We start from the raw sequence: 14,474 nt of genomic DNA, 5'->3' as shown, positions 1-14,474 counted from the left end.
TTTGAAAGAAAAGATCCAGAGACCTACAAGGTACCGATAAAACATTTATTTATTACCTCATCCAACCCCAGGTATCGTACATAATAAAGCATTTGTTACAGATTAAACTCTTAATAATTTTCTGCCAAAGGTCTCTTCTAGCTTTGGGTAAAGGCTATGATCACTTCTGAAGAGAAATACTGTCCAGCTACCAACAAGAGGATGTTTGGGGGGAGGGTGTCCATCTGTGCAGGATTACTTGGAAAATATGCTTTAGGCTGATGAAAGATCTGAGAAATGGTGTGCCTTTCATTCTTTCTTTTCCACTTGTTGTGTAAGGCCTCCAAACCCAATACCTGTAGGGCCAAAATTTTTGGCGTAGCAAACTGTGAATGCAAAGAGGATAAGGGGAGAGAGAATGGGTTGGTTAGTGTCATTTCAGTTCCTTCTGTCCATACAGTCCTTTCACCTGTGAGAGGCATCCTTTTGATACCTATTCATAAGTTAACTTGTAAGTAAACTGAACTCTATTTATTTTAGATCGCCTGATAAAAATTGTTTATGCTTCTTTGCACTTCACTGTTTTCACAGACATTTTCTCATTTGAGTCAACATCTGGCCTGGGTTGCCTGCCCAGCGTCATCCCCCACTGCGTCCTGCCGGTCCAGGCACACAGAGTGACTTACAGTTCCCGGAATGACCCTGATGCCCTGCCTTTGGTGCCTTTGCATTCACTGCTTCCTGTTCCTGGAATGCCCCCCCCCAACTCCCCTCACCTCACCCCTTCCCCCGCCCCCAAAACCGCATCCATCCTTTAAGACCCAGAGGAAGCTGCTCTTCTAAGAAGCCTTCCCTAACAACCCAGGCTGATCATTATCTTTGTGTGCTACTGCATGGGGTACAGTCCTCTACTAGAGCTTTTTTCACTTGGAAACTCCATTATTTGTTTCCGTGTTGATCTCCCTGCTGGCTACAACAATATTTTCGGATTTTAAAGCCTATGCATGCTGAGGAGAGTCTTGTGTCTTCTACTGCCAAGAGAAGGCAACCATTAGTTCCATTTCTGTGTCATGGGAAAAACCTTGACAACCTACAATCTGGATTAGTAATGTCCTCCCTGTAGCCCCTCTGTCATTGTTCCCCTTACCCCACTTTAGCATACACACTTGGAGGTCTTGCGACACCCGTCACTAAATGAAAGGGTGGGAGGATCCCACTGAGAAACAGAATAGGCCTAGGAGAGGCTCTGAGGTTGAGGACACGTTGCCTTGACCCTAATGCAACCCTTTTTGTAGTGTCAGGAAAGAGCTGAGCCTTTACTACCTCCACAAGACAGAGGGATCATGGAGGCAGCTAGGGTCAGAGCTGCAAGGACCAGAAGGAAAACCTTGTTTCTATCTCTGCGATCAGTAAGTACTGTCTAACATCGACAACAGAAATGGCAGGAAGAAAAGAGAGGGAAGGAGGGAGGGAAGAAAACAAAAACAAAGGAAGGTAGATATGTCTGGAGGAACTGAAGAGAGGCCAGACTGGGTTCATCCTCCCCGCAGCCACCTCTGTCTGCCACTCAGGTGGACAGAGCGTATTTGGTTTTCTGGAAGAGAATGTGATGCTGCTTGTCCAGGCCTGTGGTCTCTTCCAGGACTAGAATCAGGACACCGCTTCCTTCTCCTCGCCTCTCCCACATGGGCACCCAGCTGCCCTGAACCACTGAGCAAGCATCTACAAGCACCAGGTTCCCCTACATCAGCGGTTCTCAACCTTCCTAATGCCGCGACCCCTTAATACAGTTCCTCATGTTGCGGTGACCCCCAACCATAACATTATTCTCGTTGCTACTCTATAACTGTAATTTTGCTACTGTTATGAATCATAATGTAAATATCTTTTTGTTTTCCGATGGTCTTAGGCGACCCCTGTGAAAGGGTCGTTCGACCCCCAAAGGGGTCGCGACCCACAGGTTAAGAACCGCTGCCCTACATGCTGCAGTGGAGAGGACCAGAGCTGGGTCAGGCGGGAGCTTTCTCTCCCTTAGGTGGTTTTGCTCCCCATCCTGAGAGCCCAAACCCTGCCCAGTCCGAGCAGCCACGCCTCCGGGCAGACAAGCCTCTCAGCATGGATACAACAACTCCTCCCAAGGACCCTCCTTGGGAAACATCTCAAGAGTCTCCGGAACCACTCACCTTTGCAATAAAGTTCCCCATCTTTGTCAGTAACGTTCGTAGACTCGAGACTTTTCCCACAGATGGCACAGCGAAAACAGGTCTTGTGCCAAGGCTGTGGGGCAGAGGAGAGCAAGTATTACTGCATACTTAATATGGTGGGCAGCATATTCTATATCCATGTTAAGTCCCCTGACCAGCAGCATATAAAGGAATGCCACTGTCGTAATCACTCATGTACCTAATATTCCCCCAAAGGTTTGAAGAAAATGAGACGTTATGGACTTGGGCAACGATTCTCAGAACCCCTAAAAATAAGCTTATCAAAGTGACTTCCACACATATTGCTTCAGAACAGACTAAACAGACAAGGGCTTTCCCTTTCTAGAAAAACAAGGAATAAACTGGAGAGGGCAAGTTGGACTTGGGGCAGTAGATAACATATTTAATATAAACCTAAAGAAGCAAAAAAGTAAAGAAATAAGGCAATTATCTGGGTAATTCAAGCTCTTTTTTGGCAGAATAGAGTTGCATGGCTTGGATCATGCAGAAAACTGCCTGCCTTGGGTACATCTGCTTGTCTACCAGGCACAGCCTAGGGGTTCTCATATGTTAAATGGCCAGTCTCGTTTGAAGTGAGACGCCTCCATGGCCCTTCCCTGCTCATTTAGTATGTGCTGGTGGTTCTTCCTTTCATCAGGCCCAAATCCTTTGCTGAATACCTTGGCTTCAGACCTGAAGCTAGAGCTCCTAAGAGGAAGTGTGTGTTACTCTCTGACATTTGATGACTCTCCCGATTGCCAGGACATTTGTGAGTGAGGATGCTTCTTGCTGCTGTGAGGTGTTTGCTCTACCCATCCATGGAGATGCCAGCAGCAGATTGAGTTACGCAGTGGTGACACTTTTCTGGATGACTCCCAGAGCTGTCCCCTTTCTGGAAGGATTGTGGGCACAGCAGGGCAGGGGGCTTGTGCACCTCTATCTCCAGAGCTTCTAGGTGGGTGCCTCCCACCTAGTGAACTAGTGCTTGTTGCAGTGAATTTACCAGTTCTATAGTTTCCAAGAGCATTGCAGGTGACAGTCACAGTCCAGAAAAAAGGGTGAGGAGGGATGGCTCCTGAATTGGTCCCTCAGAGTTAAAGAGAACGAAGGGTCTGGCTCCCACCCGCCGCAGTTCCTACTTTCTTCTCCCATCCCTCCCAGCTGATGTGGTGCAGATGAGCAAATCCCGTTTGGCTCGTCAAGAAGTCCTTACCTTGCCACCTCCCATCACCTTCTCAGCAGCGTAGACTGACTTTCCACATCGAGGGCACTTCTCTGACTCCCCAAACTTCGCAGTGAACTTGGAAGGGTTGCTGGTGGTGGCTGAGCGTGCCGCCTTTGGGGACCTGATGGAAATAGATGAATGAAACCTATAGACCTCCCTTGGCCGACAGTACTAGCTGTGTGACCTCCAGCAAGTTACTTAACTTTTCTATTCCTCAGACTCCTTATCTGGAAAATGGGGATGGATAATCACGGTGCTTTCCTCGCAGTTGTTGAGAGGTGATGTGAGTAAAGCATTTAGAACGGTACTTGCCTGGCATGCAGTAAGGGCTAATAAACAGTTGCTATAATTGGTTTCAACCTTTCCTTTCGGTTGCAAAGCACTTAGCAAGTGTTCCATGTACGTTAGCTTATATTTTTGTCATTGTCATTATTGTGTTGTTATTGCTATGGCTGTTTAGGTTTTTCTGTACCACCTTGAAGCCCACTTGGTCTGCTTTCTGAAATGAGTTGCGAAAATATTTTAGGGCTACATGGGATCTTGACAGTTGATTCTAAACAAAGCGTAGTCCAATGAGCTGATGCAGTCTTTGTCCGCCATGTGAGCAGTGGCCAAGATAGAGGCCCAATAACAGCCCCTGTGTTCCCGTATCCTTTGGTGTTTCCTTGTCCACTTATCACTTGAGTCTCACCATAACCTCTAAAGTAAGCAGGGCTAGTTGAAGGAAAGTGAGGGTCAGAGGGGCAACTGCTCAAGGTCAGGCAGCTCGTAACCCATGGAGTTGGGGTGAAACTCAGCTCCCCAGACTCTTGTGCCTCTTGGTGCAGCATCATAAGAAAGCCCTAACATAGAGGAAGCCTTGGGTAACACGTGGCAGAGAATGCAAGTGGTATCATCTTTCTTCTTCAAACAGGGTGTCCAGTTGGGATTAAGTAATGAGAAAAATTAAAATGACTAATCACACATCCCTGTACTTTTCCAGGACCTGTCATGGGCTCCTCTCTTTAGAAGGGACCAGGTAACTCTTCAGATGGTCTAGCTTCCCTTTGGGACACTGCCTCAGTGGGGTTGGGCCTCTCTGCCCAGTCCTACCACAGAACTGAGCCTGGAGACCAGCTGGCCAGACAGCAGACATTAGTCATCTTACAACCCAAAGGGAGACGTCTTTTAGTGACAAGCACCTAGCAAATGGCCATTGCTCCCCTGCCATATTTATGTGATTTACACAGAAACGCTCAAAGAGAAGAAAAGAAACTCCGTGTAGTTTTGCGAAGGTCAAACAATGGAACATCTGTACAGCCTGGGTTTTCTCTTGACATGGAAACCAAGGGCCGTGGTGTAAAAGTAATTGCCCTTTAGAAAGGCAGATAATTTAAAGAGAGTCTTCTGAGAGATGACACATTGTTAAAACTTGGTCAGACCCAGTATTCCTATTGTTGGCAAGTCAACAATAGAGTCCATTCTCCCACTTCCAGAAAACGTTGCTATGGGAACAGAATGAACTGTCCTGATAACTGGGGCTTTCCGGGGCTGAGAGAAGCGGGGCAGTAACTTACTCTTGGAACTGGAGGCCCAGGTGTTCGCCCGTGTCGGTGCTGAGGCAGCCGGCGCCTTGTCCATACCCGATGCCCTTGGGGCCGTACCTGCGCCCATAGCAGACCTTACAGTAGATCTCCGACTCGTGAGCTGCGACCGTGGTGCTATCAAGAGCCTTCCTGCAGGCCACTGCCGAAGAAAGGAAAGTCAGCGTGTTGGGCTTAGATTCCTCCCTGCTCCCCTGCATCTCCAATTCCATGCTTAAGGCAAGAAACCCTGCACCAGGGGCCCTTCAGCCAAGAACACAACTTTGATTCCTGACCAGAGCATCTATCCTGGGTTGTGGATTCCGAGGCAGTCATCATTTCATAGATGAGGAAATTGGGGCACAGAGAAGGGAAGTAATGTGTTCAGTGGTACCCAGCTAGAAAGAGGTGGAATTAGAACTTGGTGTGTGGTTTGGGACCAGCTGAGAATATTGTCTCTGAATTGGAATAACCTGAATTCCTGTGTCTTACCCTAGATGATGTCAGGGAAGTGTGTGTGTGTGTGTGTGTGTGTGTGTGTGTGTGTGTGAGAGAGAGAGAGAGAGAGAGAGAGAGAGAGAGAGAGAGATAGATGGTTGAGGGCAGGACGGAGGGGATAAGGGGCTGAGGCAGGAGAGGACTTATTTTTTCTTAGTCATATCAGAATCAAAATTGAGCAGCTTCTCTACTTAACATGGCCTTTGAAGAACGTTGCAATATTCAAGGAGACAGTTTCCACTGAGGCGACTTTTGATGCAGTTCTGGAAGCAGGGAGGGGGTGAGGTGTGTCGACCAGCCTCACAGACCCCTAGGCTTAGATTGGCCAAGGTCCCCTGGTCGCTGTACATTACCTAATGTAAAGCATCCCCCATAATGTCAAGTGTATAAGGCAAGTCCCCGTTTTTCCAAAGAGGAGATTTATAGAGATTCTTTTTACCAATTTTTAGATAACGTTTAAGGACTTAAAACAATAGTGTTAAGTGCATGTGTATAATATTTAATTTAATAATGTCAATCAATCATATATCGATTTGGAGATGTTATACTTTTTTCCTAATCTCACACAAATTCAGGAAACAATTGTATCCAGATTCTGTCTCTGCATCTTCAGCATCATCTCCCTCATCAACAGAGTGGCTTTTGGAGGCAGCTGGCCCAGCTCTCCAGAGCAGCTCGTCTCCACTTTGGTCTGTGTTGCTGGAGACGCAGCCCTGGGTGCGCCTGAGTAGGAAGGAGGCTGTCAAATTCCAGATACCTGGAAATTGCATCTCGACAAGAAGCTCCTATTAGCATAGCATTAGAGCAGGTTTTTAAAAGTATGTAGGATTTCCACAACCTGATAACTTGCTGAATTGCTTTGTAATAATGATCCTTCAAGGGTGTTTATAGTGATCCTCAGTGACTGTCATAGTGAGGTCATATCCCCAAGGATAAGAACACATGTGCACTCAATTTATTTGCCTCCTTTTTTTTTTCTTGTTTCATGACGTGACCTCTATAAGCAATTCAGCATTGAATGAGGTTGTTTCAGGCTAATATGCCTTACTCAAATGATATTTTATTTAAAAAATTAAGTAGCTGAATATGAGAGTGGGAGTAGAAGATAAGGCTATAAAGGTAGATTTGCTCAGAGGTTGGTGATTGTGTGGCTGGGCATATAGGCATATGGAAGTTCATTAAACAATTATGTCAATGTTGTGTGCATGAAAAATATTTTTGGGGCCGGCCAAGTGGCTCAGTTGGTTAAGAGTGCGAACTCTGAGCAACAGGGTCACCGGTTCAATTCCCACATGGGCCAGTGAGCTGCGCCCAAGCTGTGCTGCTGGTGAGCTTCCAACAGGTGGCAGGATGGCTCAGCTGGTGAGAGCATGTACTCCTAACAACAAGGTTGCTGGTTCGACTCCTGCATGGGATGGTGGGCTATGCCCACCCGCGACTAAGATTGAACACAGCACCTTGAGCTGGCTGCCCTGAGCTGCCAACAGGTGGCTGGATGGCAGCTGGACTTGGAACTGAGCTAGCTGCACCCTCTACAACTAAGATTGAAGAACAACAAATTGGCTGTTCCCCTTCCCCAATTTCCCAATAAAATTAAAAAATATATACATATATATTTTTTTAAATAAATAATGAAGTAATTGAGAGACTGTCTTATAACACAAGAGATTTTATAAGGCTTTGAAAACAAGGGAAAACCTTTTTATGAGCAATAATTTTTTGGAGAAAAAAAAGCCTTATGTTTGGGCGTATAAGGTATATACCTGTCTCCGCCCTTCTTGTTGCTATGAGTTACATCTTTAGAACAATTTCTTGAATATTCATTGATGTTCTAGACCAGAAGTTGGCAAACTTTTGAGATGGAAGGGCCACCAGGGGTCGGCAAACTGCAGCTCGCGAGCCACATGCGGCTCTTTGGGTACGCACATGTGGCTCTGAAGTAAAATTGAAAATGAAAATAAAACTATCATAGTTTCACTTATAAACTTATAATATTACTTTAAATTTTTTTTATTTGTAAAAATATTTTTTTGGCTCTCGAATAATTTTTAAATTGTTGTGAAGGACAGGATTGGCTCTTCCAGGGGTCGGCAAACTTTTAAGACGGACAAAGAGCCACATGTGGCTCACGAGCCGCAGTGTGCCAACCCCGGCTCTAGACTCTGAACTCCTTAAGCACAAGACTTTTAGCTTATTACCCCCAGAACATAGCATGGAGCCTGGCCCAGAATTAGTCTTCTGTAAACATTTGTTGAATGAATGAATGAATGAATGAGTGAATGAATGCACACATGCATGCGTGAATGGAGATCAGTGACTTGACCACAGCTATACAGTAGTAAGTGGCAGAGCCGTGACTGGCCTCCGAGCCTTTGACTCCTACACCACTGCTGATTCCCATCACTCCAGGACTGCTTGTGCCCTGTCATGCGCTGGCCAGCTCTGTAGCCACATCCTGGCTTCTGACCAGCTTTCATACACAGGCACATGACGTGCTGTAAACGCAAAATGCACATCGGATTCCAAACGCTTAGTATGAACAACAAAGAATATAAAATATTTTGTTAATAACTTGTATTTTGATTACGTATTGAAATCACAACTTTTTATATATTGGGTTAAATAAAACGTTTAAAATTAATTTCCCCTGTTTCTTCGTACCTTTTAAAATGTGTAGTTACTAGAAATGTTCAATTTATACATGTGGCTTGCATTATATTTCATTTGGACTGTGTTGGTAGGGAGGATTAAGATTTGTCTAGAAATCAGGCAAACACGGGTCAGGGGGTAAGCTTAGGTAGACTCTGCCTCTATGAATCAATTTTCATCAATTTCATCAAAAGTCATCAATTATAGGGTGGCCTGTGGACAGGCAAGTCTTGTGTTGATAATATAAAAAAGTGTGCTTCTCTCTAGGATCCTTCTTCCACTTTAGAAACTTACACTGCTCAGATCACCATCCCACATGTGAGTTCTAAGAAGAACATTGAAGGGTTAAAAGGAATGACCACCAATTGCTCAGATCCCTTTTACCATATGGAACAGGGCATGTTCCTGCTGCCTGGGAAAGGCAAGATGCCCCTTACCATGGAAAGCTTCCCTGCCATTTTCTCTTCCCACTCAGGTGTCAAAGTTGATCAAAGGAGAATAAAGGCCTGGAAGGCTGGATTTCCACATCAAGAACTCCAGGTAGGTATAAGCATTTCCATTTCATAGATGGGGACATTGAGGCTTGATAGAGAAATGACTTGCTCCAGGTCTCACAGTATATGGCAGAACCCAGGTGCAAACCATAGTCATTTTTACTCCAGACCCAGAGTTCTTTCCAATATTCCCCACTCCCACGCTTTATAAGGGACACTAGATTTGGGACAGAAGCCAGGGGGTTATGGGATAAACTCTCAAGCCATAACTTCTGTTTAATTGTACTAATAATGACGAATCTGATGGATGTGTTCAATGACATAAAAATATTATGTCCCTTTTATTAAAACCCAAAGCATTAGTAAATCTGCCAACCCAATCACTCAGAACAGTATTTTCCCCTGTTCTTCGATGATAACTATATTTGCAGTGGGAGGTAAGGGGTAATGGAAACTCCCGCAGCAGGTAAAATGTTACTATTTCTCACAGCTTAAGGATGGAATGTCCCCTGCCCGAACAGATGGAGTGCAACCCTGTAAGTTCTGTTTGAAACAGTTTGGGGTCAGTGTGACACCTTGCCGACACTGGCTGAGGCATGGAAGTGGGGTGAGCGACTATGTGGGGAGGAAGTCTGCCAAATGTCCAATACATCCAACCCTTAAGCCAGACTTACTGGAGGGAAGCAAAGAAGGTACAAGTAGCCAAAACAGACTGTTCTCCCTAACAGGGCTAGCTACTGAGAAACTCCCGAATGCAGTCATGTCAAGGAGACTGGATGGGGAGCCTGAAGACACAGTTTCCACTCCCGGCTCTGCTGCAGGTGCTTGCGACCTGGGCTCAAAGATGAGAAATGACTTGTCCCAAGTCACATGAGTCGGGCAGAGCCAGACTCCCAGGTGAGCCACAGGGCCTTAAAACTCTTCCAGCTTGAACGTTTGTGGATCTGAGTCTGGCAGGTGATGGTAAAGAGTCCCTTTGTCAAGTGACTGGTGCCCAGGCCCTGCAACCCTCCCCTTCCTGACTTGCAGAATTGGCACATGTTGCCTCCCGCCTGACACAGATTCTTTCTTAGGAAAAGCCAGTCACAGCTGACTTCAGTGACCGCTGGCCAGTGGGAAAGATACCCAGAGCCAGATCCGTCCTGGCTGCAGATAAGTAATGGCTGTCTTTCTCTGCCAAGTCACACTTTGTACATGTCGCCACTGGGGTCAAGTTTTCACCACTGAAAACAGTGGGCAGGCCAGCTTGTTCTGACTTTGAGCTTTAGGGAAACGCCTCTGAGTTAAGGCAAGAGGTTGGAGCGAGGGTGCTCATGACAGCACCATCCCTTCCTAAGGTGGGAACTACCACTAGTGATAGTTCTATTAAGTTCCCCGTGACACCAGTGCTGCTGGTCTCGGAACTGCACTCAGAGAAGCACTAATACACAGTATCTGTGGCTAAATGTGAACTTTGAAATGCCCTCTGGGTGCTCAGGGGCCCTCGTGGTGTTCACCCAACTCACTGCAGTGGAAACAGGTCTTGTGGAAACTCCTTCCATTGCACTGGATTTCTTCTGCATGATAGACTGTCTTTTCGCAGGCTCCGCATTTTGCTCCTCCACCCCAGTTCGGCATCTTGAAGACTCTCTGACCAAGGTCAAGTCTAACAGGATATAAAGCAAATACCCTAATTTTAGGCAGCCTCTGGAGTGACCCAATCCCTAGTAATGCAGTGGTCTGAAAACCAAGATACAGCTCCAGTTTGTTTGGTGGTTTGTTTGTTCATTTGTCCATTCATTCATTCATTCATTTATTCATTCATTCAGGAAATGGTTGCTGTCTGCGTCATTGAATAAGGCTCTGAACAAGTCACTTTACTACTTTGGGACTCAGTTTCCTCTTACGTTAAATTTCCAAAGCACTTGCCCTTGTGTCCTTCATAGGGTTCTTGAAAGGAATGGATGAGCTAATTTTGTGTATATAAAATTATATACAAATATTAAGAATTATTATTTTTTTCATCTAGGGTTTTTAAAAATGATTCCATCAGGAGTGCCAATAACCTGTGAAAGTGATATTATCTTCTTATCTAGTTCATTGCTTCTCGATTCACCTCGGATCTTGCTAGTATGCAGATCTGGTTTGGTAGATCTGGGGCGAGGCAGGAAATTCTGCATAGCTTTAGCTAATCTAGCTGATAAGAATATATAATATAGAGAATATCCTGTTCAGATTTATTCCTCCCATTGGTTACTTCCGTTTTAAAGGACTATCACTGCCCAAGCTAAAAGCTATACTGGCACTACACTACATTAATGGTCTGGAAACCTACCTCTGCTTCTAGAGCTCCCCACAGCTTGCTGTGTGCATTGAGATGAACCTTGTAGCTTCTCTTACCTCTGTCTTCCCACCTACGCTATAAAGAGAGTCACTCTTTTCCCTGCTGCTTCACAGGGTTGTTTTGAGGACCAAATGACATTATGTGCAGGAAGGTACTTGTCAGAACTCGCAGTGCCAGGTGTGATCACAGGGGCCAGGTGATGCTGCTACGCGTCTGTCGTACCCTCTGAGTACATCGTGCTGCAAGGAGCTGCTGATATAACCACAGCCCTGGGCCACCATTGTCTGCTCACCAGAGGATTATGTTTAAGAGATACTAGACAAGGAGGGGGCATCAAAATTTTTTTTCTCTTTCTTTCTATGTGTAAATATGAATCCAGTTCTCAGTTTCCCTAGAGTAGAGCTAAAATAAGCCATCAGTACTCAGTGAAATTTCCGAAATCCTGCCAGCCACGGGGGGGCTGAATTTCCACTGGGATCCTTGGGTTTCTAAGAAGCTTGGCGTGTCATCTTGTCATTGACACCAAACACTATCAGGCCATTCCAATGGCTGCTTCTGACCTTTTCTTTCCCTTCTGGGAAGCCAGTCACCTTCTTATAATAGTTGGTGATTACCACTAAGCCCTCCTGGGTCGCTGGTCAGAAATGTATCTCCCAGCCTCATAACAAAGACAGGTTTTGCTAAGAAACAGAAGGTAAATAGCAAACAGACAACTGACCCCGATACTAGGACCAGAGGGAGCATCCCTATCTACATATCCCTGCAAGAAGCTTTTCCCACTCACAAAAACAGTGTGAAGTTAGCCAAATATCTTTCCTCTCATAGAAGCAGGCTCTTTTAAGTCAGTAAAATTTTAGAAAATAACATTTAAAAAACCAAACATCTAGTGCTTCTATTTCTGTAGTTCAAGTTGTGTAGTATAGTGGAAAGAGTAATGGATTTTGAGTTGAAAGGCTTGGGATCAAGTCTATACTCATTTATTCATTTCATTCACCATGCATTTATTACCTACCTATCGTGCGTCAAGCACTGCACCAGGTACTGGTGCGGGATTAAGGGGAGGAAAACATAAACATGAATAATGTGTGTCTCCTAGAATTGAGAAGCCCAAGTTATACTGAGGAAGATAGGCAGGAACAAGAATACTCTCACCAGAGAAGGGTCTTGAGAGAAGTGCCCTGAAAACTCAAAGGAGGGAATGGCTACCCACACTTACATTGGGGATGAAAGCAGTAACTTGTTGGAGGTTCACAGAAGATGGCTCATCCAAATGGGGTTTTGAAGGGTGACTAAGAGTTCCTCAGATAGAGAAAAGAGGGAAGAACACTTCAGGCAGAGAAAAGAGCACACAGAAAGGCACAGGGGCCTTAATATGCCCTAAAAGAGCCCAAATTGTGTATTTTTTACTCCATTAGAATCTTTAGGACTTTTAGAATTGAAATAGGTTTTCAAGATTAACCAACCCTCTCATTTACAAACAAGATGAGGCATAAAAAGTAAGCGTTTTGGTATATTTTCTTAACTATCTTCTTTTTCTAAGAACCATCCTTCTGTGATTAAACATGATATATTCTCTGGAAAAGAGTAGAATCACATGATTTTGCTCATGTTCATTTTGATCCTGACTTTCAACATAATATAAACTAGAGGAGAAATGTAATGTATACCCAGGAATGTGACAGTGACACTTGTAAAATTAATGATGTGGAAATCTTCAGTGAAAACAACCCTAGGTCAAATTTCTCATTTCAGATCTCCAGTGGAAATTTCATTGGCATGTCCTGTGAGTTAACGGGAGAGAGATATGACCCGTGTGTGTGCGTGTGTGTGTGTGTGTGTGTGTGTGTGTGTGTGTGTTCAGCAATTGCGTAGAGATGATACTTCTCAGAGTGAGGATAAGATTACAGATAATACCTTCTTCACAAAGTAATGTATCCTAGCATAGGTTTGGTTTTTTTTTTAAGTGATCATAAATCTCTGACATACATAAATCAGGACTTGAAATCCAAAATAGAAATCTGTAAGCATTCTATTAAACAGGTACTCAGTCCCATTTCTAAAGATAGCAATGTATCTATGGAAGCCAACCATAAAAGACATCTCTGATATTTTCCTGCTAATGCTCAAAGGCCAAAAGGCAAAGGGTATTTATTGTAAAGCATCGTGAATTGAAAGACACAGGTTCTAGTCTTGACCTTGTGACCTTGCACTTGGGTGAAAAATGGTGATAATATAATTTCCTGCATAGGACCATTATGAAGGTCATGGAAATATGATGGGATTTAAAGCAATACAGTAGCTCTGCCTCCCACCCCCTTATCCAATGGGGATACATTCTAAGACTCCCAGTGGATGCCTGAAACTTGTGGATAGTACTAAAAATTATATATACACAGTTTCACTTAAAGGAAGCACTTTATGGCTTCTCTTTGGCATATCCGAGTTACTAGCATCACTACTCTTGTACTTTGGGGCCATTGTTAAGTAAAATAAGGCTTACTTGAACACAAGCACTGCGATATCACAACAGTCGATCTGATAACAAAGACAGCTACTAAGTGACTAACAGGCGGGGAGCACATACAGTGTGAATACGAGATTTACATCCTGAGTGAGATGACACCGGATTTTATCGCACTACTCAGAAGAGCAAGCAATTTAAAACTTATGAATTGTTTACTTCTAGAATTTTCCATTTAATATTTTCAGACCTAGGTTAATTGTAACTGAAACCACGGAAAACAAAACCACATAAGGGGGACTACTATATTGAGAAACAATTATTCAAAGGCAAGGCATTGTTACCCCCTTTATTTCAGGGTATTCAAATAGCACCAGTTTGCTCATTAAGTCACTATGATTTAAAAGCACATTGCGGTCCCGGCTTTCATACCTAACCTTTTTAGCCTCCTGCATTGCTTTGGAATTCCTGTGTCTCAACACTCCCCTGGCCAGGCCCAGTCTGTGAGTTTATGCTGTCAAGATACCAAGGGATGGGCCATTTGTTTATCAGCATTGCCTGGCACTGGCAAGGGTCATTGAAGGTGGGACACCAAATATAGGCTTGCCTGTCACTCAGCCCCATTTGTCCCCTGGGTCACAATCTCCATCACATCACCTGGCACTACTTCCTGGGCCAGTCCCGGAGATGGCTGTATTATCACAGATGAAGGCGTGGCTCAGGATTAGAGTGGGGACAGTTAGAGATTTACAAGGATAAAATAGAATGCAGGCCCTCCTACGTCAGCTAGGGAGAGAGTGGGCTCCAGACTTTTGGATTCCCAGGTCCCAGTGACAGACGACCCTTATAGACTTATTAACGAATAATGCTGTGGAAGAGATTATACCGGGAATGTGCTATAGTGGGGCTGGGAAAAACGCTGTATCAGATGCAGGAGGCTGGAGTTCTAGTTCTGTCTTGCCCCTTCAAAGCTGTGTGATCTGTTCAAACCATCCAAGCTCTCTGAACTTCAATATCTTCTCTAAAATGGGCATAATAGTCCTATTGGTTTCAGTGTTGCTGGGAGAATTGTAACAGTT

General features: G+C 44.6%; 1 protein-coding gene across 3 annotated transcripts in view; it reads right to left on the bottom strand.

Annotated features, from left to right (window-relative positions):
* Positions 1–30: 30 nt before the first annotated feature.
* The window catches only part of CSRP3 (cysteine and glycine rich protein 3), a 19,706-nt gene continuing 5,262 nt past the window's right edge, over positions 31–14,474 (bottom strand). Inside the window, exons 2-6 of one of the 3 annotated variants that reach the window (XM_019651409.1) lie at positions 10,117–10,256; positions 4,965–5,133; positions 3,397–3,529; positions 2,163–2,256; positions 31–365 (exon numbers count right to left, since the gene is read on the bottom strand). In XM_019651409.1, coding sequence (XP_019506954.1) covers positions 289–365; positions 2,163–2,256; positions 3,397–3,529; positions 4,965–5,133; positions 10,117–10,228 — 585 coding nt within the window. In that variant the 5' untranslated portion in view covers positions 10,229–10,256 and the 3' untranslated portion in view covers positions 31–288. Of the gene's footprint in view, positions 366–2,162; positions 2,257–3,396; positions 3,530–4,964; positions 5,134–10,116; positions 10,257–12,150; positions 12,234–14,474 lie in introns of all 3 variants that reach the window. The other 2 variants (XM_019651408.1, XM_019651407.1) reach the window with 2 other exon arrangements.

Source organism: Hipposideros armiger, unplaced genomic scaffold, assembly GCF_001890085.2.
Source record: "Hipposideros armiger isolate ML-2016 unplaced genomic scaffold, ASM189008v1 scaffold_159, whole genome shotgun sequence".
Taxonomy (NCBI): Eukaryota; Metazoa; Chordata; class Mammalia; order Chiroptera; family Hipposideridae; genus Hipposideros; species Hipposideros armiger.
The sequence above is the reverse complement of the archived record's forward strand: the minus strand, read 5'-3'. Positions and strand labels throughout refer to the sequence as shown.